General features: G+C 37.8%; 1 protein-coding gene across 1 annotated transcript in view; it reads left to right on the top strand.

The window, feature by feature from the left end:
- Positions 1-23,751, top strand: part of P3H2 (prolyl 3-hydroxylase 2) — a 154,356-nt gene that overhangs the window by 99,426 nt on the left and 31,179 nt on the right. Inside the window, exons 2-3 of the mRNA XM_037131756.2 lie at positions 22,310-22,462; positions 23,386-23,575. Coding sequence (XP_036987651.2) covers positions 22,310-22,462; positions 23,386-23,575 — 343 coding nt within the window. The remainder of the gene's footprint in view (positions 1-22,309; positions 22,463-23,385; positions 23,576-23,751) is intronic.

Raw genomic sequence — 23,751 nt, forward strand, 5'->3', positions numbered from 1 at the left:
TTAAGAGAGATTAGGATTTACCACATACCAAAAGCAGTAAAAGAATAGGAAATTCCCTCAACGATTTTGCATTGTGATTTCTTTTCCCTTCATGATAAACAAGCCATGGGTATAAGACTGATGATTGAGGCAGAGAACTGAGAGGTGCACCATCTCTCACAATGCCTGAACTCTAGAGAAAATATTCGGTCATGAAGCAGAATGCCGGCGCCACCACTCTGCCCCCATGGCACATGTCTGTTTACTTCCAGTGGACCATTTACCTCCAGCCCTATCCCTTAGGAAAAGTTTCAGGCCAGGAAACAATGTAGCAATTATGATCTTGTTCAAAGCAGTACTCTGAAGGTACAGGCTGAACACTAGCTCATTCCCAGAATACCCAAAAGATTGAAGTGTCAAGGGACCCCCTCTGCCCTCTGCAGGATAAGCCCAAGGCAGGTGAGTGCAGTGAGGCTGAGCTAAATCAGAGCCTAATGATACCAGCTTGGGAAACATCAGGAATGCTAGATCCATTCTCAAGTGGATCGTTCATCTTAAAGAGTAGTTCAAGAATGGTCAAATGGGGATAGACAAGACAGACAAGGAAACTGAATGTCAGACTCCTAGATCAGTGTTATTTCTTCTGCAGAACACAGTCTTTTATTGGCAAGAAAGGTAGGTTTGGGATAAGAATGATTCGTCCTTCAGTGAGTGAAGCCAGGTTGGCAGAGCCAAAGTGTCTCTGGGTAAGGCTTGTTATAGACTGAAGCACCCTTTCAGATTTTCACATTGTAGTTATTTTAAATGGATTAAGCTGATTATCCTATTCATGTCTTTCATTCCTGGAATGTATGCAATCTATAGCAAGCTTGAAGTCATCTTAAAGAGCATCTGGCCCAACCCTTTCACTTTATAGATGAAGTAGCAAATTCAGAGATGCTGATTGGCTTAAGGTTACCCACCAAGTTTCCAGCAGAGCCTGAACTAGAATCCATGTCTTTTGTGCTTTGGTCTCACGTTTTTTTCATTACCCGAGTGGAGAAAACTCTGGGCCCCAGAGATGGTGGAGAAGACAGTGAGCTCTTCATTTTGCATTCAGTCCACAGAAGCTGTGGGATTTGGGTTGGTGTCCACATTCATTTGAGTATATTCACAGTGTAAATTTCTCATCCAGCCTAATTTCCCAGTCTTGCCAATTAGCTTCAGCTGCAGCCAAATGGAACTTCTCTCTCAGTACATAACCTGTGCTTTTAGGGCTGCTTTTGTTGGTTACAATGGCTTCTCCGAGAATACCTTTTTCTATCAACCTTCAGCTGCCCATCCCTGTTCATCTGTTGAAGTTGATCCCAAGTGCCACTCTTTGTGGAGTCTTACTTTTCTCTCCCTAATAATACACTTTCTCACAGAGCTGTATCTGTTGGTCACCTGTCTACTTTCCTCTCAGAAAGAGTAAACATTATATGAATAAAATTGGAGAAAATAATTTTAATGACAAGAAAATATAATTCTCTCACTTCATGAAGGCCTGCAGTAGGCATGCATTCATTAATTTATTCATTTCTTCACTCATTCTTTCCATATTTTAGTTTAACAAACCTTTGCTGAGCACCCACTTCTCATTTCTAAACCACATCTTTTCCTCAAAGATGAGCATAAACTTTGTATTCTTCATGAATCTCTCTCTAATCCATCACCAGTAAGCAATAACTGCTTCTCATAAATCAGCTATTTATTGTGTGTATTTCATAACCAAAAGTTTTTTCCCCAGTTGATAGTAAATTACCAGAAGAGTATTTTTCTTGGGGAAAAATATCAAGGAAATATGAATATAACACATAATTTTTCCTATTGTTTTTAAAATAGGATTGAATCAGGTCTTACTGATAGCCTACCACACTAAATTCTTGGTCTCGGTGCAATAATTCATATGCACAAACGATGAGGCGATGATTTAATTGACTCTCTCTCTTTTCTTTTCTTCATAGGGAATTTTCAAACCATCAGTACTTGGCAGCCAGGACTGTTCCACTTACCCTCTGGTTCTGGAAAAGATATTTGAAAATCCAGCAGCATTCAAAGCTAGGGTTGTTAAAATCATCATTTCCCCAAAGGATGTCAGAAGTCCTAAGGGGAAATATTCACAAGGAAAAATCTGTTTTCTCTTTGGAATTTACAGATTTTATTTGTCTATTTTTCTCTTCTTCCATGTCTCACCCTTGCCTCATCCCACATGGCAGGGAGCAGGTCCAGTTGTCCTTCCACGGGTGGGTTTGTCATCCAGCAGCTGACTGAGAGCTGTGCCTCTTTAAGAAAATGGTTTGCAGTTAATCAGAGTTTGCTAACATTATCATTAGTTCGCTTTAATTTTTCAAAAGTGATTGACAATGACTTGGTAGTTCCAGTTTAACCAAACAAACTTTTGACAAACATTAGGCAACTTTAAACCAGCTTCTACAATTTTAAAAGCTCGATGCTGTGCTAAATGGCATCTATGTTGAGATGTGTCCTTTCTGTGTGTTCCCACACCAGTATAATTTCAAGTTAAAAACAAGAAGATAGTTCTGTTTTTCTGCAAATTTGTTATTTTATTATTGTTTTGTTTTAGCCTGCAAAATCTCGATCTTCTTCTGTGGCAAACAATGTCTTCAGGACTCGGCTCCCAGAGAACCAAGGGAGTGAGCACTCCAGCATGTCAATGGATGGTTGTGCTACTCTGAGGGAGGCACTGTGTTGGTAGCTCATGTGGTTTAACTAGGCACGTAGGAGTTGGTTGTTCATGGCAGACACAACAGAGGAGATGATGCCTGATCAAACTACCAAAGATGGTTAAGAAATAATGAGGCAAAGACTTGGGGGAGAGTTTTCCAAGGAAAAGAATACTGCAGACTCTCAGAGGGGAGAGAGTAAACAGAACTGAGATGAAATCCAACAGGAGCATGGTCTAAAAAGCAACAGAAAATACTGAGCAGCAAGTCCGGCAGGTAAACTGGGACAAGCCAGACAGCAGCTTTTGAGTTACTTAAGGAATTTGAACTTTAGCCCGAGACTAGGGGGTTACTCTTTGAAAGGTCAAGTCAGGAAGAGATAAGATCAGATTTGCATTTTAGAAAGATCATTCTGGCTTGTGTGCCAAATAGATTAAGGGGAGCAGGAGTCCACAGGGAAGTTCCCCACAGTTATTTTCCTTTATGCATTTGAATGTGATGCCCTTCGTGCACAGGTGTGTACTCACATGTACACATGCGCATGCACACAGCTTTTCATAATTCCACTCAACTTATTTAAATCACATAAATCAAATTCACTGGTGGGATTTACAGACATGTTTTGAAGATTAAGCTCTTCCTAAAATGTGTATATGTGTGTGTATGTGTGCGTGTTGTTTTTTATTCAGGAAATCATGATAAACCGTGATTCTTGCTTACTTTTTCACTCAACTTCCATTTATTTCTTTGTAACACATATATTCCATATGTTTGTTTTTTGAAAATGAGAAAGCAAGATAAAAATAATAATTACTAAGTCCTAAATTAAGTCCCTGCCTCCACTTGAACTGAGCTACTATTAATATTTGATGTACATGATTGGATTTATACTATACAATAGTGTTACACAGTCTGCTTTGTTCTCGAGAGTATATCATGAGCATCTTTCTGTGCTTCATTATTCTCAGTGGGCATATAATATTCTACCATATGACTGTGCTATGATTTAGCTCATCCCTGTTATTAGAAACTTCACTTTGATTTGACCAGATCAGAGTTTATATGACTCATACAAATTATTTTTCACAAAATTGAGATGATATTTTCAGGCAAACTTCTCTGTCTGATTGTCTGGTATTATGGGTTGTCAGCATTTTGGGAACTTTACCACTAATTTAAGTAATACCAGAAGCACTGTCCTTTGGGGAGTTTTCTGCATTAGTGAAACCTTTTACTTATAATAAAGTGTGAGGAGATACTTAGAGGAAGAATCTTGATCAAACTCTTCTTTTAGAATAAATCAAAATAGTAGACTTATATACCATTTAATAAAAACAAATTTACATTTCAGAATGCCTGGAAGAGAAGATTCATTTGCCTTGAAATTTTTTAGTCTTGTCTAAGAAATTATAAAACGAACCAGGTATTTTAATTTTCATTTGCAGCTTTTTTTTCTTAACCTGTTTCCCAGCCAGTTTGAATGTCTAATTCCCTGTACAAAGAACACTAAATTAAAAGTTAGAGTGTTCTAATTTAGTTGCTAGCATTGTCATTGATCCATTTATTACTCGAGAGAAGTAGCTGGGAAATTATAGGCCCGAGTTCTGGCAAGACATCATTGGATTCAAAGTCAGATTTGATTACTTACGCTTTTTAGTTCTCTTAATTATAATTGAAGTTAGTGATTCCTACTTCACTGTTCATTTCATTTTTAAAATGTGGTCTGTTAGTTCAAGATGAAGGTGTCTGTACTGTTGGTTTCTTCAGAGGCCTGTCTCTGGGCTGGCAGACGGCACCTCTCTGTGCGCTCACAGGGTCTTTTCCTCTGTGCACCAGTTCCCGGAGTGTCTCTCTGTGCCCTAACCTTCCTTCCTCATAAAGGCACCGGCCATGTGGGGTTAGGGCCTCCCCTGAAGGCCTCCTGTTAATTACCACTAAAAGTCCCTATCGGAGGGACTTGCAAATGCAGTCACATTCTGAGGCATTGGGAGTTAGGGCTTCAGCATATGCATTTTAGGGAATATAATTTAGCATACAACATAGTCTATCTAAAACATTTATTTCAGTTCTCTGACGTATGCTCAAAAATAGTAGCAACTATTCTTATCCTTTCTGAGCTTCATTTTTCTCATTGAGAAATTGGAACATTAATATCCACCCAGGCTTTATATGATGATGGTTTGAGATAATTTATGTCAGATTTCTTTGTGAAATAAGTGGTAGGAGGTTATTGTTATTTCTGATGTATACTTATTGTCTCCTGATGCATACTTACTGTCTCCTCTTTGAGAATATGAACATTTCATCCAGGCATTTACCCTTAGTTTCTTTCCCATTAGAGCTGGAATTTAGAAGAGTCAGATTTAGGCTCCCATTCTCCATTTTATTCTTTTTTAAATAAAAATTTTATATATTTATTTTTAGAGAGGAGGGAAAGAAAGGAGAAAGAGAGGGAGAGAAGCATCTCTATGTGGTTGCCTCTCACGTGCCCCCTACTGGGGACCTGGCCTACAACCCAGGCATGTGCCTTGACTGGGAATGGAACTAACGACCCTTTGGTTCACAGGCTGGCACTCAGTCCATTGAACCATACCAGCCAGGGCTCCATTTTATTCTTATAGGTCTCAGCATTCTCACCTCTCTAAACAGAAAAGCAGAGGTTAATAATCACCAAGTAATACAGCCTTTCCCATAGAGACTCTGCGCATATGTGGCATGAGACAAAAATTAATGAAAGTGTAACAGAATCTCTCCAAGTGCAGGCAGGTGAGAATTCCCCTAGTGCCTCATGGGAGTGTTTTCAAACGAAAAGAATGAATACTGCTTGTATTATTTTGTAATAAGACCACATGTTCTCCTGGGTAGAAAGAGTAGAAGTGGCAACTTCCAGATGGAAGGCTGTGTTCATTTTAATGATTTGGCTGGGATTTCTCTCTAGTTGAAAATTGGACTTGCTATGAAGTCTTTAAAATATAAAAGGTTTTAGATTGACAGAAGTTGAGTCTTCCAGAAATGGGAACTATAGCATTTTAGCACTTTGTTGGCATGCCTGATGGACTTTTGGAGTGTATGTGGCTTGGTTCCATACTGCTCAGGGTTCAGGGCCAGTGGAGACCTGACTGGAGATGGTAGGGTACACTGGCACCTGGAGCTTAGTGGGGCTGATCTAATTTGCCTGTCACTACAGATCATTCTACATTGCTAGTATAGCATAGTAATTTAAACTTCTTTCCAAAGAGATGGAGATGTTTCTAGAAGAGAGCTTCAAAAGATCCAAGTCACTCTATTGCTCTGAAATGTTCAAGTACCCTCCCAAATATGACAGCATATTTACTTAACTTCAAACCCACCCTACTTTGGCACCAGCCTACTTTTCATGTATTCTCAGCTTCTCTAAACTGCACTCTCAATGTTTGCACTCCCAACAAACTAATCTTCACATTTGGATGACAGTTTTTCCCAGTGTCTTGCCCATGGTGAAATGCCCTCCCTGGAAGCAGTGTTGAAACCCCATCCATCATTCAGTGTTCATTACAAATGCCATAGTCATAATAAGACCTCTATGAAGGCTCTCTAGATCCAAATCAACCTATTTAGAAGTGCTTTTTTTTCTATGTTGAATCCTTATAGTATTTGTTTTTACTTCTTTTATGGACCCTTACTTAATCCTGAATTATAGGTGTTTCTCCCACCCCCCACAGTGGCTATTAAAAAGCAGGAATTATCTCAATTTTATCCCCTCATCCTCACCCACCCAAACTTAGCACAAGCCCTTCATTAAATGTTGGTCAGGTTGAACTGAAAAGGCAAAGAGTCATTTGAGCCTCAGAGTCCCTGGAAATACGGAGTTTACAGCGCCCTATGCTGATGAAGTGGGAATGTTGGACTGCATGTGTGGAAGATCATAGTGGCAATCTTTTCTTAGTGCAGATCAACCAAACATGCAACTACTAAATTCAGCCATGATATTACATTTCAAGGAGAAGGAAGCCAATGTAAACCACAGTATGTGCAAAGTCAAAATCAGAAGCCCTGAGTGTTTTAACCACTAAATATAATTTTATAGTCTATTTGATACGATTTTTCTAGGCTGTGGTTCAGTTAAACAAGGCTCTTCAATCAAACACAATCCTAATTCTCTTCTGTACTCTTTAGCCGCCACTTTTCAACTTTAATTTTGACTTATTCTGGGTGGCACAGAGAAAAATATTATTTTATGACTTTTGGAGAGATATAGGTGGGTTTAACTTTTTGATATGCACTTGTCTAAAATGCTCTATTCTTTATTTTCCTGCTAATAAAGAAGATTGGTCGACCTGGCTGGCGTAGCTCAGTGGATTGAGCGCGGGCCTGCGAACCAGAGTATCGTGGTTCGATTCCCAGTCAGGGCACATGCCTGGGTTGCAGGCCAGTTCCCAGCAGGGGACGCATGAGAGGCAACCATACATTGATATTTCTCTCCTACTCTTTCTCCTTCCCTTCCCCTCTCTCAAAAAATAAATAAATAAAATATTAAAAAAAAAAAGAAGATTGGTCTCTTAATCTTAGGCACAATGAAATTTACCAGAAAAACATCATTAACTTTGGTATTAGAAGATTAGGTTGTAGATCTCAGCTCTTTTATTAGGGTCCCCATGACCCTGACAACTATTTCTTACTTGTCCACCTAAGTATAGGAGAGGAGGGGGGTCTTACACCAAATAATGTCTAAGGACCATTTCAGTCTTTGCACTTTGGGATCACTTATGATGATTTAACAAGTAATATCATTCTTTTATCAAAGTTAATTCAGTTTACCAAAAGCATGTTGCCATATATATATACCAAGCAAGTTGAGTTTCAAAAAGATAATTTGTCTTTTGAGCCACTCTGAAGCAGGTGAGATAATTCTTTGTTCAAAAAAAAAAAAGGAAAAATGTAGAATAAAATATCTCATTCATGGAAATTAACTATTGGAGTAGCATATTAAAGATTCTAAAATATTATTATAAGTATGTTTAACTTTTAATATAGTTTATCTTGTACTTAATTAACTATGAAAACTTCATTTTTATTAACCCATGACCATCTGGGTAATAAACTTCTTAGCAAGATAATGGCCAACTACAAACCCAAAGACATTTCCCCCTGTCCCTCTGTGTTGCTCTGAGCAATTTGTAATAATATATAAATGATAGACATGGACAACAGTGTGCTAAATATGGTGAAGAGGGGGGATATAAAAAAAGAAAAAATATATAAATGAGTATGCCTGCATTCTGGACTCTTCTCTTGCTTTCTCTGAGCCAGCAATCCCCAGTGTACCTCAAGTAAATGAAGACCCTGCCTAACTCAAGTCAAGATTCTTTACTACTAAAAAGCTGTATTCCTTTTCATGCCTTCTCATTATATCAACATAACTAGTTCAAAAATGAAATGGTTGTTTTATCCAACCCACAACCAAATTTTGGAATCACCTAAAAAATATTGATTTGCATCGCTATTTCCATTATATTCTTAATTGACTGGTTTTGACATTTTGAGGATGTCCTTAACTTTCACATGTCCTTTGGCTAATGCTATGGGCTGAATTGTGTCCCCTGCCCAATTTTTTGTTGCATCTTTAAATCTCGGTGTGATGGTGATAGTATTTGCAGATGGGGCTTTAGGGAAGTAATTAAGGTTGGACGAGTTCATGAGGATGGGCCCCTCGTGATAGGATTAGTGCCATATAAGAAGAAACAGCAGAGAGCTTGCCCATTCTCTAGCATGTGAGTGCACCATGAGAACGTAGTCATCTGCTAACCCGGAAGAGAGTTCTTACAAGAACACTCTCATGCTGACACGCTGATCTTTGACACCCAGCCTCTACAACTGTGGGAAAACAAATATCTGTCATTTAAGCCACCCAGTCTTGGCAGCCAAAGCTAAGACAATCAACTTGTTTTTTCTTTCTGTGAAATATAGGATTACAGTATTTTCCAAGAATTTTGCCTGTTCTACAGTCTACCCTTACTGGTTATTGTAATATATAGTCTATCCTATAATAACCAGGCTAACCTTTGCACAAGAGGATTATCAAGTTGATAATACACCTCCATTTTCTTTTTTAAAACTTTTTTAAAGATTTTATTTATTTATTTTTAGAGAGGGGAAGGGAGGAAGAGAGGGAGAGAAGCATCAATGTATGGTTGCCTTTCAGGTGGCCCCCACTGGGAACTGGCCCACAACCCAGGCATGTGCCCTGACTGGGAATCAGACCAGTGACCCTTTGGTTCACAGGCCCGTGCTCAATCCACTGAGCTATACCAGGCAGGGCAATACACCTCCATTTTCATACCACTTTTTCCGCTGTGAAATAAAAAGTATTTCAGACTTCTCATTCCTGGTTCTGCTTATAAAAAGCTTGGTGTTGCCATTCCATCCTGCCAACAAGTAAAAAGCTGAAAAACTGAAAAGCCAATAATTTTTCTAAAATTCACTGAAAGAAGTGAGAGCACAGTATTTAAAACAAAACAAAGCAAACCTTTCTGTGGGAAACAATTTCAAGAGAATTAGAAGACAAGCAACAGGCTAGGAAATAATACTTGCAAAAGACACATTTGAGATATGGAATCGTTATCCAAGACACACAAAGAGTTCTTACATCTTAAAAAAGCACCTCAATTAAAAAATGAGTCAAAGCTTTAAAAAGATACCTCATTGAGGAAGATATACAGTTGGTAAATAAGCACATGAAAAAAATTCTCCAAATCATATATCATCAGGAATGGAAATTAAAGCAATTATTTTCCACACCACATCTATTAGGATGACTAGAATCCAGAATACTTACTGTACCAAATGCTGACAAGGGCAAGGAGCAGCAAGATCTCTCATTCATTGCTGGTGGGAATACAAAATCATGAGGCTTCTCCAAAAGACAGTGTGACGGTCCCCTACAGATTAAACTGATCTTCCTTATCATCTAGCAATCTCACTCTTTGGCATGTACCCAAAGGAGTGGAAAACTTATGTTCACAATAACCTGCGTATGAATGTTTATAAAAAGCTGTATTTGTACTTGCCAAACTTGGAAGCAATGAAGGTTTCCTTCAGTAGGTAAATGGATAAACTGTGGTACATTCAGACAATGGAATATTATTTAATGCTAAAAATGGATGCTATCAAACCATAAAAAGACTTAGGAGAAATTTAAATGCTTATACTAAGTGCAAGAAAACAATCTGAAAAGGCACAATACTGTTTAATTCTAAATTGTGCTATTTTGAAAAAGACAAAACTGTGAAGAGAGTAAAAAAGATCAGGGTTGGGGTGTAAAGGGATAAGTAGACAGAGAACAGAGGAATTTTAGGGCATGAAAATTCTCTGCATGCCACTAGAATGATATATACCTGTCATTATACACTTCTCCATACCCACAGAATGTACAATAGCAAGGGTAGAACAATGAACTTTGAGTGGTTATGATGTGCCAATGTAGGTTCCTCGACTCCAACCATTGTATCCACTCTGGTTGAAGATGTTGACAATGGGAGAAGTTATGCCTATGAGCAGGGTGCATATTGGAAATCTCTGTTCTTCCTTTTCAGTTTTGCTGTGAACTTAAAATTTCTCAAAAAAGAGTCTTAATTTTTTTTTGGCCTTGGCCCAGTGGCTCAGTTGGTTGGAACATCGTCCTGTCACCAGAAGATTGAGGAGTTGATCACCATTCAGGGCACGTACCTCAGCTGCAGGGTCAGTCTCCAGGTGGGGTTTGTACAGGAGGCAATCAGTTGATGTTTCTCTCTAACATCCACGTCTCTCTCTCTCTATCGCTCTCTCTTCCTCCTTTCTCTAAAATCAACAAAAATATCCTCAAGTGAGGCTTTTTAAAACAAAGTTTTTTTTGTAGCTACCTCAAATATTGTAGTTCTTATTTTTTAAATATTTTTGGAATGAGGTAGTGGATATGTTCATGACTACAGTCATATACATGCACACGTAGATACATCTGTTTCTCTTTTTCCAAGAATAAAACTCAAACACCTCAGTTTAGTGTTCAGAGGTCTCCATAATCTGGCCCTGTTCAACCTCATTTTCCATTACTCTGTGATCTAGACCTTCAAAATGAGCCAGGTCAGTCCAATTACTATTCTGTAAAAAACATCTGAGTTATTTCTACTTCTCCCTTCTCTGCCTATTCCGCATCTGAGACATCCACATAGTTTATATTATTGAAGACCCAGTCTCAGTCCCACTTTCTCAATGAGGCCTTCCTTGAGCCTTCCCAGTGTCAACTAATAGTTGTTGGTACCAATTAAATACCAACAGGAATCACAAATGTGGGGTGTGGTGAAAATGAAAACTTTATCCAGTGCAAAAACAGCTCAACTGTGCCATGACCAGCCTGTGGAAACAACATGTCTGTGAAAGAGCTCCATTATGATAGAGCGTGGCTGTGAGGCAGTCCTGGGGCCAGTTCCCTCTCTGGCGAGACAGCTCGGCTCTGCTCTCCACTGGTCTGCTTTCCACTGCACTGGTCCTGCTCTGCTCTGCTCTGCTCCAGATAGATATCTTGGGTGTTTCAGCTCAGTCAGGGAAATGTAGTCTTTGGTCTTCAGAGGAAAGGGAAAGTGAGTTCCAAGAGCAAGAGGGAGCTGGCTTATATAGACAAGTCTCTGCACCTGGTCTCAGACTGATTGGTCCTCATACAAATGGGGCCTCCGAATCCTCACAGTTTTATTGGTCCAAAAAGCACTTTCCTAATTGATCAGAATAGGGAAGCTCTGCTTAGTCTGTGAAGATGTTGATGGGGATATAGCTGCACAGCTCCAATTGGATGAGGTAAGGCTCAGTCCTCTTAGTTGAAATTGGTCTCCTGGAACTCCTTCAAGAGGGCTGGCACAGATGGTGGAAACACAGTGCAGGCAGGGAATTTCAGTACAGTGGCAGGTAGTTCAGTGCAGGCTTCTCCATGAAGTAAAGTTTGGGTGAGAGACCCTCACGTAGAAATGGCTGCTGTGCTCTGTTCCTTCCTTTCCTCCCTCCCTTCCTTCCTTCCTCCTCCCTCTCTTCCTTTTTTTCCTCCCTTTTTTTTTTACTTAGAGCTCAGTAAAACTCCATCAGGAGTCCTTCTTAGTAGGTATCTTGTCCCTCAAGGACCACAAAGGTTACGGTGATTTCAAATTTCTCACAATTTCTATAGCACCACGTTGCCTGTTAACCACTTACTCTGCACTCTAATTCTGTAGAACCAAAGTTCTTAAGATTAATAATTTGTGTATATCTCCTTGTCCTACAGGACTGTACATAATAAAAGATCAAGGACCATACTGCAAATATTTTGTATCTTCAGGGAGCATCTATCACGGTTCTTTCTAGGGCAGTAGTGATCAACAAACACTTGTTACATGGACCAGATGTGCACACACACACACACACACACACACTCACTTCTACTTTGAAATAGATTAAAATCCCAAATGTATGTTTGTGAACATTTTAATAAAAGATACATATTATACCCATAGTCTTAATACTAATTTTCTGTGCAAGTCCTTCCTTCACCTATAAACAAGGCAGAGATACTAGATGATTTAAAGAGAATTTCTAGCCCTGGTTGCTTACGGTTAATGAAGGTTAGTATTCAGAAGGCCAATGCAAGTACCACAAAAATTACAAGAATTAACGCTACGTGATATGTTTAGTAAGAGCATTGTGTCCAAGCTTTAACCTTCTCACAAATTCAGATGGCCTGAAACTTCTTTCCAGTGTAGTCCATTGGCTAAGGTACAAAGAAAACGTTTGGGTTTATATTTAACCTGTGGAGATGGCAGGGATATTTAATTTACAATGCAGCCTGAAGGTTATCGCCATGGCTGAATGCTTGAAAAGTGCAGACGTGATGCCGGAGGAGCTTATGAAACTTTGAAAGAACTTTGTTATCAAAACTACCTCTTTAATAAGACCACGTGACCTGCCAGCTTAAGAGTATCCATTAGTCAGCTTGATGGGTTAAACACCTGAAGGGACTTTAGTGTCTTCTCAAAATCTCCTTTAAGGGAGTCTTTAGAGTGAAACTCCCTTTGCCTTGTAGCCACGGTGCATTCCTTTACATGAGCTGAAGTGAATGTTTGCAAATACTTTTTGGAGTAAATCCTCCAACCCTTATAAGTGCAAGAGAGAGTTTGTATTTCACAGGGGAACATGGCATATTTTTACCAAAAAGGTACAAGTGGAAAAGCTTTTGATATGCTTGTTTACTTTTCTTATATTTCTCACAGTGGGCTGATTTGGTGGAGTGTTAAATTTGTTTCATAAACACAAAATTGGTGACCAAAATGGAAGGGAGATATTAGAAACAGGAATTATAGCATTTTTATCTATACGCTCACTAAGCCCTAAAGTCCTCTCCAAATCACCAGTTTGGGCCAGCTCTCTCCAATATTAGCCTAGCACTGTTACAATTTTTAACAAGGTAAGGCACAGTTTATCTCTTCTTTCCCCTGCCCCACATGCCTCCATCTGCAAACCACTGAGGGAAGGTGGGGGCCTACGAGAGAAGTAGGAGAAAAACCTGCACTTCGGTTCTCAGTTCTCTGGCTTCCCATTCCTTGTCTATGATACAAGCATTTTATGCCTGTCATTTTAGTTTGTAAAACAATGTTGCAGACGCACAATATAGTTTTGAAATTTTTATATTCTGAAGGTTAGAAAAATCAGTGTTATATCTATATTAAGCTATTACTATGGGGGAGGAAAAGGGAGAAGGGTTTTCAGGAACATCTATAAAGGACACAGGACAAAACCAAAGCTCCACGGGAAAATGGAGACAACTGTACTTGAACAACAATAAAAAAAGGAAAGAATATCTTAGAAGCAGAAAACCCAAGTCTACAGTTAATTGTCATTTGGCAATCATATTTGACAACTAAATTCAAATGATTGCAACTTTGTAGAGTGGGGGTGGAGGTCAGGAATGCTATCTGGCTGCTAATGGCAGCAGAGACATAATTCTGGTAGTCAATAATTAGGAAGCTGGTTGTTGGCTCTAAAGAAGTGATGGCCAGATAGAACTTTCTTAATGGGTCACTAGGGAAAGACAACATTCATCTCTATTTATCGTAATGAAAACCAGACAGAAGCAAAGCATGAGTGAATGGTTAGAAAAACAAAATTTATTTTTGTACCATGAAGTTCATTAGGGGCAACTCAGTCTGTCCCAGAACTAGTTTCTAAGTGAGGTAAGAGTTCATTTTCCAGCTCTTTGAAAAATTTTAGGAGCTGAGCAGACACTCAATAAATGATCATTCTTCATTAGTAGTATTGTAAAGTGTTTCATAAACTATACAATAATATGCAAGGGTAAATTCTTATTAACCTTATATACAAGATCATGGTCACCAGTATGAGGGTCCCAAAGGAGAGGAGTATAGTTCTGAGCTCGCATAGAGTGACATTGGATCTCTATGTATGTATTTTCAAAGTCAGATACCAATATGATTTTTTATTTATTAAAGTGGTGACTACTGCAGTCGTCTTGGTAAGCTGGCACAACTGGAGTGTGAATTGAGTGACATCTACCTTCCAAAGAAATTTCTGAAGAGAATTAAAGCTGTGGTTTCAAAAACAGTAGCAGGAAACAAACGTCAGACAGGTCTTGGCACAAACGTCCTTCTCGGTAACCATTAGTCAGCCTCTGACACCTCAAGGGAGACTTCTGGACAACACCGCAGAGGTTGAGATGCCTGCCCAGTTGTTCCGTCTTACCCCGTCCTGATGTTCAGAACCAAAAACAATAGAAACATACTGATAAACCACACACACTAATTTCATTTGATCCCTGGCAGCGATGATTTGTCCACGTTGCATTGCCGAGATAGTGTTCTCTCCCCCTCACACAGCAGGCATTGGAGTCTTGGCTGTTTTCTTGTTAGGAAGTTAGACGTTACCCAGATGGCTTGAAGGATTTTGTCCAATTAAGCACACACTTATTTTCTGGCTGATGCATTGAGGTTTTGTTGTTGTTTTTTTCTTTCAAAAACTTCAGGGATTTTTTTTGTTTTAAATAGTCTCTAACCTGAAATATCATGTTTAAAAAATTCTTCCTCTTCACCTTATTTTTTTCCTTACCCAGAAAGAAGGTTTTTATTTAGATAAGAAAACTTCTAGCCAATTTAGCTGATAGAATCTCTTGTTCCACTTTGCTTATAAGGATAACCTCATTTGACAGGGGCTAGTCACCATCAGTGTTTAACCTTAACTTGTAAACATCAGATTAAAACTTCACTAGAGTGTTTAGAAAGAGCAGGAAGATATTAATCATGCTTAGGACCATAACTAATTGAAGAAAAGATCATGAAGAGTTTGGCAAGAGAAAGTGCTTTAAACAGACGTACCCTTTCTTTCCAATTTATTCCATAGAGAAAATGTTCCTCTTTAGAAATGCCATTTCCCATCTAATCCTTACCAAACAGTGATGTGAAAGCTGTAAATATTTACTTATAACCATGGCTACATCTCAGACTAGCATTACATAAATGCAAAGATAATTTTATTTTGTATATTAGCATGAATGTTTAACTCGTGAATTAATATGGGTTCTTTAAGGCTGGAAATTTCTAAATTTTCTGCACTGAAATATAGGAAAGAATTTAATTACTAGAAGTTTCCTTACAAGAATTTGTTTTTTTTTTTTAACAAATTTTACCTTTCCTGCATTTTAACAGGACTTTGAATTACCTTGCTAAAACAATTATTTGTATAGTTAGATTTTTGAAATGGAAACAAAAACAAAAACAACTAAAAAAGAGGAATATACCAGCCTTAATATAATTTGTTTCTGAGCTTTCTAGTAGTCAAGGCAAAAAGGACAGTACAACATATTATATAGTCATCAATGTCTGGTAAGTGAATTTTATAAATTAGTCAAGTTATTTTCCATAACTGAATTATTAAATAATTTAGTGCGTGTGTCTTTTTGCAAGTTGTATTATAGCTTAAAGGATAGTCCCATCACCAGGAATTGTGAAATACAAATGCAAAGTTGTTTTCCATATGGCTATTTTTTTCTTTTTCAGTTACATTAGACATTCCATATTATTTTATATTAGTTTCAGGTACAGAGCATAGTGGTTAGACATTTATATAATTTATGAAGGGAAACTCCAATAAGTCTAGTGCCCACAACATAGTTATTACAATGTCATTGACTATGTTCCCTGTACTCTACATCCCGTGACTACTTTGTAACTCCCAACTTGTACTTCTTAATCCCCTTACCTTCCCCACCCAGCCGCCCCACTCCACCCTTCCCATCTGACAACCATCAATTTGTTCTCTGTATATGAGTCCGTTTCTGCTTTGCTTGTTTATTTTATTCTTTAGATTCCACATATATGTGAAATCATATGGTATCTGTCTAGCTTATTATACTCAGCATAAAACACCCTAGGTCCACCCATGTTGTCACAAATGGTAAGATTTCATTCTTTTTATGGCAAAGTAATATTTCATTGTATATACATACCACTACTTCTTTATCCAATTATCCATTCATGGGCACTGAAGTTGTTTCCATATCTTGTCTGTTACAAATAGTGCTGGTCCTATGTGCACTTGAAAAAAATATATATTCTAGTGCTTTATGGTAAAATGCTAAAAAAATCAATTAAATCTATCTGGTCTAATTTATCGTTTAAGGCTGCTATTTCCTTGTTGATTTTCCACGTGGAAGACTTACCCACCCATTGACTACAATGGGGTGTTAAAGTCCCCTGCTATGACTGCATCACACTTGATCTCTCTCCCTATGTCCATTAATATTTGCTTTATATATGTAGGTGCTCCTGCGTTGGATGCACAAATGTTTATAAGGGTCAAATCCTTTTGTTGGGTTGATCCCTTTGTCATTATGAAATGTCTTCCTCCTTTGTCTCTTATTATTCATATAGCTATTTTTTGACCCTCTAAAAATTTTACTCCCTTATATAGAAATCTTTAGGACTTTCCTAAAATAAGATTGAATTTTGATGAACTAGCCTGGTGTTTACATTTGAAACACTATAATTTATAGAATTTAGTTTACTCTAGCAGTTCAAACTGCTTTCAAATTTTGTTTAAAAATATGCTGGGTCTTCATTTTTAGAGTATTCTATAATATGTGTTTAACGTTATTTTAATTCAAGAAATTAACTCTGAGCTGGCAAAAATTTAAGGTAAATTTGAGGACATTACCATGTACTAAAATGCCTACAAAAATGTCTGGTGTAATCTTTACTGAAAAGCAAACGAACAAAAAAAAAATTTGCTGATCCATAAAAGGAAGACTGAAGTGTTGTAGACCATACATTTTTAGCATAATGTATACACTGTAATCTGGTGAACTTTCTTTCTCTCCAACCAGTATGTTTATGCTGTAAGCAGACTTAAAAACTTCTGCTTAGAAACAAAATGTCTTCAGTATCCACCTGCAAGCTGCACAGTGTGAAACCTCATGTGGGGTTAAAAACGGTCTGGAGTTGCTATGTTGTGAAATTTAAGTAAAGAGTCAAGGCAGAAATTACAGCATTTTATCAAAATGCAATGCATGATATTAGATGAATTCCAAATGTTACAATGAGGAAAATAGAGAAATAATTTCATTCTTTACTGAAAATGTTGATGCTTGAGTAGGAGAACAGGAATTATTTTGGGCTTGACATTTTACCATGATTGTATAAAAAAGGCTTCAGAAGACAGAAAGTGATCTTAAATATTCTTTTTTTAGAAGTATGCAGTGTTTTTTATGTGTTTTAATAACTTTAGGGTATATTTTTTTCTTTCCTTGCACATGTCTTACAAGCTGTTTTAAATTTCTAATTCGAAGTATTTGACATTCATATTTCTTCCCATTCAGAAGAGAGGGAATTTGTATATTTTCCCTAAAATATGCTTGGAAATTTTATAATTGTTTTCTTTTGTGCTATATGTTTGTCTTCTGAATTAAGAGGATATAGCAAGGATGAATAGCATAGAAAGAAAGGGAAAGAGAGATGGGGTAAAAAGGAAGGATTCCCAGAATAAGTCAGAACCTATTCTGTCCTATTTTTATTTTGCAAAGTAAAAACATGATCTCTGACTTGGATTATGCACTATTCTCCTGCCTGCCACCAAAGATCTAGTTTCCAAATAGCAGACTGAATTATTACTAAAAAATGCGTATCAGATAATGTTTAAAAGTCTTTACTAGTTTTCGCCAACACTTAGAATAACATTCAAACTCTTTACCATTGCCTACAAGTGATCTGTTGTCCTCTAACTTCTCAAATCTCTCTCCTTAATTTCTGCTCTGCTTTTAAAAAGTATCAAGACTTTTTCCACTTCAAGTCCATTTCACTTGACATTCTTTTGCCTGGAATGCTCTTCTTCCTGTTCTGCTCATGACTGACTTCTCGAAAATGCAGGTCTCAAAAATCCTTTTGCAGAGATGTGTTCTTTGACTAATTTACCTAAATGAGTCTTGCTTTCATTCCAACCCCCAGCAGGTTCTTACAATATTTTGTTCATTTATTTCTTCATGGCACTTAGCACAATCTAAAATCATTTCTATCAATGATTTATTTACTTGAGACTTGTCTCTTTGGTTGAGACTGTAAACACCTAGAAAGCATGGTCTTTGTTTTGGTCATGTAAGTATTGTCATTGATTATCACAGTGTCTGGCACAGATTCTGTGCAAAATAAATATTTGCTGACTGGGTGAATGAGTTAAATAAAAAATTTGGATATGCCCTGGCTGGTGTGGCCCTGCTTAGGGCCACAGCCCTAAGTGCTGGCCTGCTTAGGGGGCATGCAAGAGGCAACCACACAATGATGTTTCTCTCCCATCTTTTTCTCCTTCCTTTCCCCTCTGTCTAAAAATAAATAAATAAGAATATTTTTTTAAAAAGAATCTGGGAGTGACTGAAGTACTGAGCCTATGCGTGTTTTCTTCAATAGGAGGATAGTAAATTAGAAAACTTCTAGAAGTTCTTCTAGAACATTTTTTGGGGAAAGTTTGCACAATGACAGATAGGAGGAAGTTATGCTAGGAAGTTAGGGTAAGGGCCAAATCCTGGACGTTCTTGAATGTCACAGTGCATGGTTTCTGGAATAATCTCTTTTGTGGTCAGTGGATAGCTACTGAAGATTTTTCAGTAGTCTATGTGTACTTCTGAAGTGCTCCTTTATTATTAGCCATGGAAAATCATTTGTGTCTCAGAAGAGTCTCATTCACTCACCAGTGGACAGGGTAACTTCTGCATGCCAGCAGGGTGTTGATTTCATCAGCACTCATTTCTTTTCCATGTGGCATGACTGCCACGTACAGTCGTGGTGCTTCTGGGCTGGCAGGAGAAAATGTTTGCTTCATTCTTCATAGCCAGAGGTGAAGTGAATGACCAGTGCTTCGTGGAGGCATTTCTCACCCCATTTCGCATGTATCAGTGGAACAGTGGGCTCCCTTAAAAGTGATACCATCTTGTGGTCAAATCATTTCCCTTCCTTCAGTTCTTTATTTTGCCACTTGTTTTTCTAATGCATAGAGTTACCTTCACATTAGAGTTCTCCTCTCCTGTGCTTTGTCTTGTTTTGGTCTTAAAAGAAATCCAGTTTGGAGCCTTTAATACAGTTTGCTTTGGTTTGTTTTAACGGAGTAGTGGGTAGATCCTTCCTTAGCTGAAACCCAGTACTTACAAGGCCTTGTACTAATCTCCGGCCAATAGTGTGGCATTATATGTAGCATACACATGTTCACCTGGACTTTTCCTACCACTTTCGATGTGTGTATCTAATTTCTAAAATGAAGTACAAAGGTACAAGCTTCCAGTGAAAGTAATGGTCTGTTTTATAGACTCTGGCAGCCAATACTAGTTTCCTGAACTGGTTCACAATAATTTAAAAGCTTTGGCCAGTTCACAAATAAGTTTTATGGTTTAACTTTAAGTCATGGAATCTTTTTATACTTAGATTGGGGGTGATGGTAGTATGTTCAATACGAGGTTATAAGTAAAGAAAGCACCAAATAAGGTGTGGTCAAATTTAAGAAATGGAACTGGTATATTAACATTATCTGACAGTTTTCAAAAGCTACTGGATCACATTCGTAGATGGTAATCACTATTGGAGACTGTCAGTGGAATGCTGACTTCTGAGATGTACTACACTTACATCCTTTTAGTACATTATAGCTTATGAAGCACACGCACATGTGATATACCAATATGCCATTGGATTTGTGTGTAAAAGATTTACTTACTAGAAGTTCTTTTTTTTAGACTTGCAATAGACATCATCTATGTGCAAAATAGGAAAAAAAAAGATAAATCAGTCATATGGTCCCTTTCCTCAGAAAACTCTACCAGGAGAAACAAGCATACTCAGGCGGATACCGTGTATGACAGCATGTAAATGCCAGTAGAGGAAGAGGGACAATATTGTATTCCTTGGCTATAGGCATAGGATTGAGAAGAATCTCTTAGAGAAGAGAGAATTGAAGTTTGCTGTATAAGATATGTTAGATTTCAATAGGAAAAGACCAAGGGGGCAAACAACCTCTAGGCCAGTGAAACAGCCTGAGCAAAAACATGAAGACGAGAAGATGAAAAACATAAATATTGATTTATGTTCCATTAACTATAATGGCTGATGCCATGGGACCAGAGTATGTCCCTGCTCATTTGCTTTGTTCGTAACTTATAACTTAACTCTTAACTGGAGGCACTTTATACCATTAGAACCTTACGAAGCTTTATCAGTTATGTGTCCATGACAGTTCCAGACTATACTCATCATTAAGGAGAGCATATTTAAATACTTGAAATTGAAAGATCATTTGTATGTCATGTTCTATTGTTTATTTTACTAAAGTTTTAGTGATTTCTGAAGCACAATCTTATATATATTGCACAATTAATTTTTTCCAAAATCTTATGTAGTAAATGGTGATGTGAGAATTTTAAGGGTGTTTTTCTTAAAGGATAAATGAGGCATGAATGCTTAGATTACATTTTCCAGGTTCACTTGGTTAATAAGTGTAGACACACACCCAATTTACAATCTGTTCTTCTTCATCTATAGCTATATACTTGTTACTTTGTAGACACCTTCAAAACTTATGTTTGATGTGGTGTGTGTGATAAATTGAGAACATTTAAATTAAGAAAGAAACCAGGTCCAAAATTAGTGGTTTTGATAGCCAAAATAATTCTGGGAGCAAAAAAATGAGAACAAAAATAAAAGTGGCGGGGAAAGCTGATTTCAGACCAGTTTTAATGGAAGAAAGGTCAGTAGGTAAGAATATGAAAATTAAAGGAGAATATTATAGTATTATTAGACAAAGTTAATAAGGATGTCAGCTCTTGAAATTGGGAAGTTGGTGTTTTCTGTGGTGAGAGTTAAGATTCTTTATATACCAGAAGATGGTAATCACCGGAGGCTTCGGGACCTACTACTTCTTTCTATATCTTACTCACACTTCAGTGGCCGGACCATCAAAATCAAACTCAGTTGAATCTTATATGTTGCTCCATGATTTTATATTTACTTGTTCAGGAACAATGAGGTTTTTATAAAGATTTTATTTAGTTCTCTTTAGAGGGGAAGGGAAGGAGAGAGGGAGAGAATATCAATGTATGGTTGCCTGTTGTGCATCCCCTGCTGGGAACTGGCCTGCAACCCAGGCATGTGCCTTAACTGGGAATAGAACCACAATCCCTTAGTTTGGGGGCCCTTGTTCAATTCACTGAGCTGTACCAGCCAGGGCAGGAATAATGAGTTTTTATGTTATATTTAAAAACAGATCAAATATAATTTAAATTTACCATGAAAAATGATTAAATGTTCAGTTTCTGGATATGGAGCAAATCGCTCTATCTACTGATGTTCTTCGTGACTAAAGCAAAGAGAAATGTCTTAAATTGAGTAATTTTAATTTTATTTTATTAAAAAATACATCACTGCATGCTACTTGGAGAGCAGTACATAAGTGGTTTAGGAGACAATTTATAGTCTCTATGTAGTAACTATTAAAAAGTCTTTTTTTAATTAATGACAATCAGAGTTTGGAATTGAATGCCGGAATCAAAGAGGTGGTAGAGCAGGTCTGTGCTGTGTTTAGCATCCTTTATTGGAATAATTTACTCCTTCTAACTTTGTATTTTTCCCATTCTAATGGCTGGAAACAGGCTTTGGTGCAGTGGAAGGTGCACCCAGTCCCATCCTGTGGAAAGTCATAGTTCTGTTTCTGCTCCCATGGTCAGGATTCAGGCAAAGGAATAAAAAGCAATGAAGAGACAATGAAAGACAAAGAGGTTGAAAATATGAGTTAGAAGCAGCACAGCACTGGCAGCTTCCTATTTTGATTAATTATAAAACAAACAGAGCATATAAATTTAATTTCCCAGACACAGATGGCTTAGAAAATAGGGGGGGGGGATGAACTTGGAGCAAAGTACATGTATCCATTCTCACTGAAGTTGAAATAGCCACATATCATTTTAAGAGTACTGTTGATTTACCCCCTGAAGGCTGAGTACAGTGAACCCCACCCTGCTACTTTCAAGCCATAAGACCTTGGCATAGTACTGAGCCTAGCTTAGAAATATTTGTCTTTAATTGATCCTTTTTCTTCTTTTTTTTTCTCCATAGCTTAACCAGCTGGAAAAGGCAGTGGAAGCAGCCCACACATTTTTCATGGCCAACCCTGAACACATGGAAATGCAGCAGAACATCGAGAATTACAGGACGATGGCTGGCGTTGAAACACTCCAGTTGGTAGACAAAGAAGCCAAACCACACCTGGTGAGCTCCTGGCCCTCCTGCCAACCATGTGGCGCTAAGTGCTCCTAAGTTTTATTTGACTCAAAGCAGATTTCTATGAATGGATATCGCAGATTGGTTCCTGATTTCCAATACAGTAACATTTTTATACTTTTGGAGTTATTAGATGAAATGTTATAATTCTCAGGGCTGAAAAAAATTGAGAGACAAGGAACATTAATTTAGAAAATCAGTATGACATGGTGAAAAGTAGAATATAATATAAGTATCTGTAACCCTTCCTGAGCTTCAGCTCCCCCTCTAGCACTTATTTTACACCTAAAATGTGAAGCCAATGTGAATTGCACAGTTCTCATCATACCTGTCTAGCTCCAAGTCTGGTGGTTTTTCCATTGTATCAGTACTTTCAAACTCTGTTTGATTTTTTTAAGCCACGTAATTATTTGTTTAAGTGAAATCTTACTTAAAATCATGTTGAAAGGGTTTCTTTTACAATTTGAGATGTCGCTGTTTTTAACATGTGCCCTCCAAGCTGACTGAAGAAAATGATAAAAGAGGAAAATTTAAATGGAAGCCTTTTTTAAATAACTGAGCCAGACCTGGAAATGGTTGTCAAGTTCACCCACGTCAGTCCTCCTGCAGTTTGTTGCATGGCCCCACCTACATTCAGAGGGGTTAGAAAGTATGGTCTTGAGTATGCTCGGGAAGAAAATGGCATAGATTGGTGCCCCAGTAGTTGGCTTGCCCAGTAAGTCAGTTAGCTGGGGCCAGAGCAGTCACACTTTATCTCCCAGTGCAACCCCCTTTTTTTTATCCTTTCACAGCACAACAGTCCAATACCCCTCCTACCTAAGTGATCTGGAATCGGCCTGAACCCTGCTATTTAAGTGCCCTGCAGGTGCTCTTTTTGGGGGAAAAAAAAAAGGTTTTCTGTTTCTTTGCAGGAGAGTTACAGTGCAGGAGTCAAACATTATGAGGTCGATGACTTTGAACTAGCTATCAAGTACTTTGAACAAGCTTTGAGAGAATATTACAGTGAAGATGTGGAGTGCCGAGCCCTGTGTGAGGGGCCTCAGAGATTTGAGGAGTATGAGTACTTGGGGTATAAAGCTGGTCTCTATGAAGTCATTGCAGGTAAAGCTTATGTTTCTTTCATTTATTTTATGATTATAGATATACTACGTGCAATCTGTAAAAATATTCCAAAACTATGTTGTAGAAATATATATTGTAAGAAGTGATTTTCATATAACTAAGCAATCCTACGTCCTACAGATAAATTTAAGTAGCTTAAATTTAATGACTATGCT

This window comes from Artibeus jamaicensis, unplaced genomic scaffold, assembly GCF_021234435.1.
Source record: "Artibeus jamaicensis isolate MK-2021 breed Jamaican fruit bat unplaced genomic scaffold, CSHL_Jam_final scaffold_474, whole genome shotgun sequence".
Taxonomy (NCBI): Eukaryota; Metazoa; Chordata; class Mammalia; order Chiroptera; family Phyllostomidae; genus Artibeus; species Artibeus jamaicensis.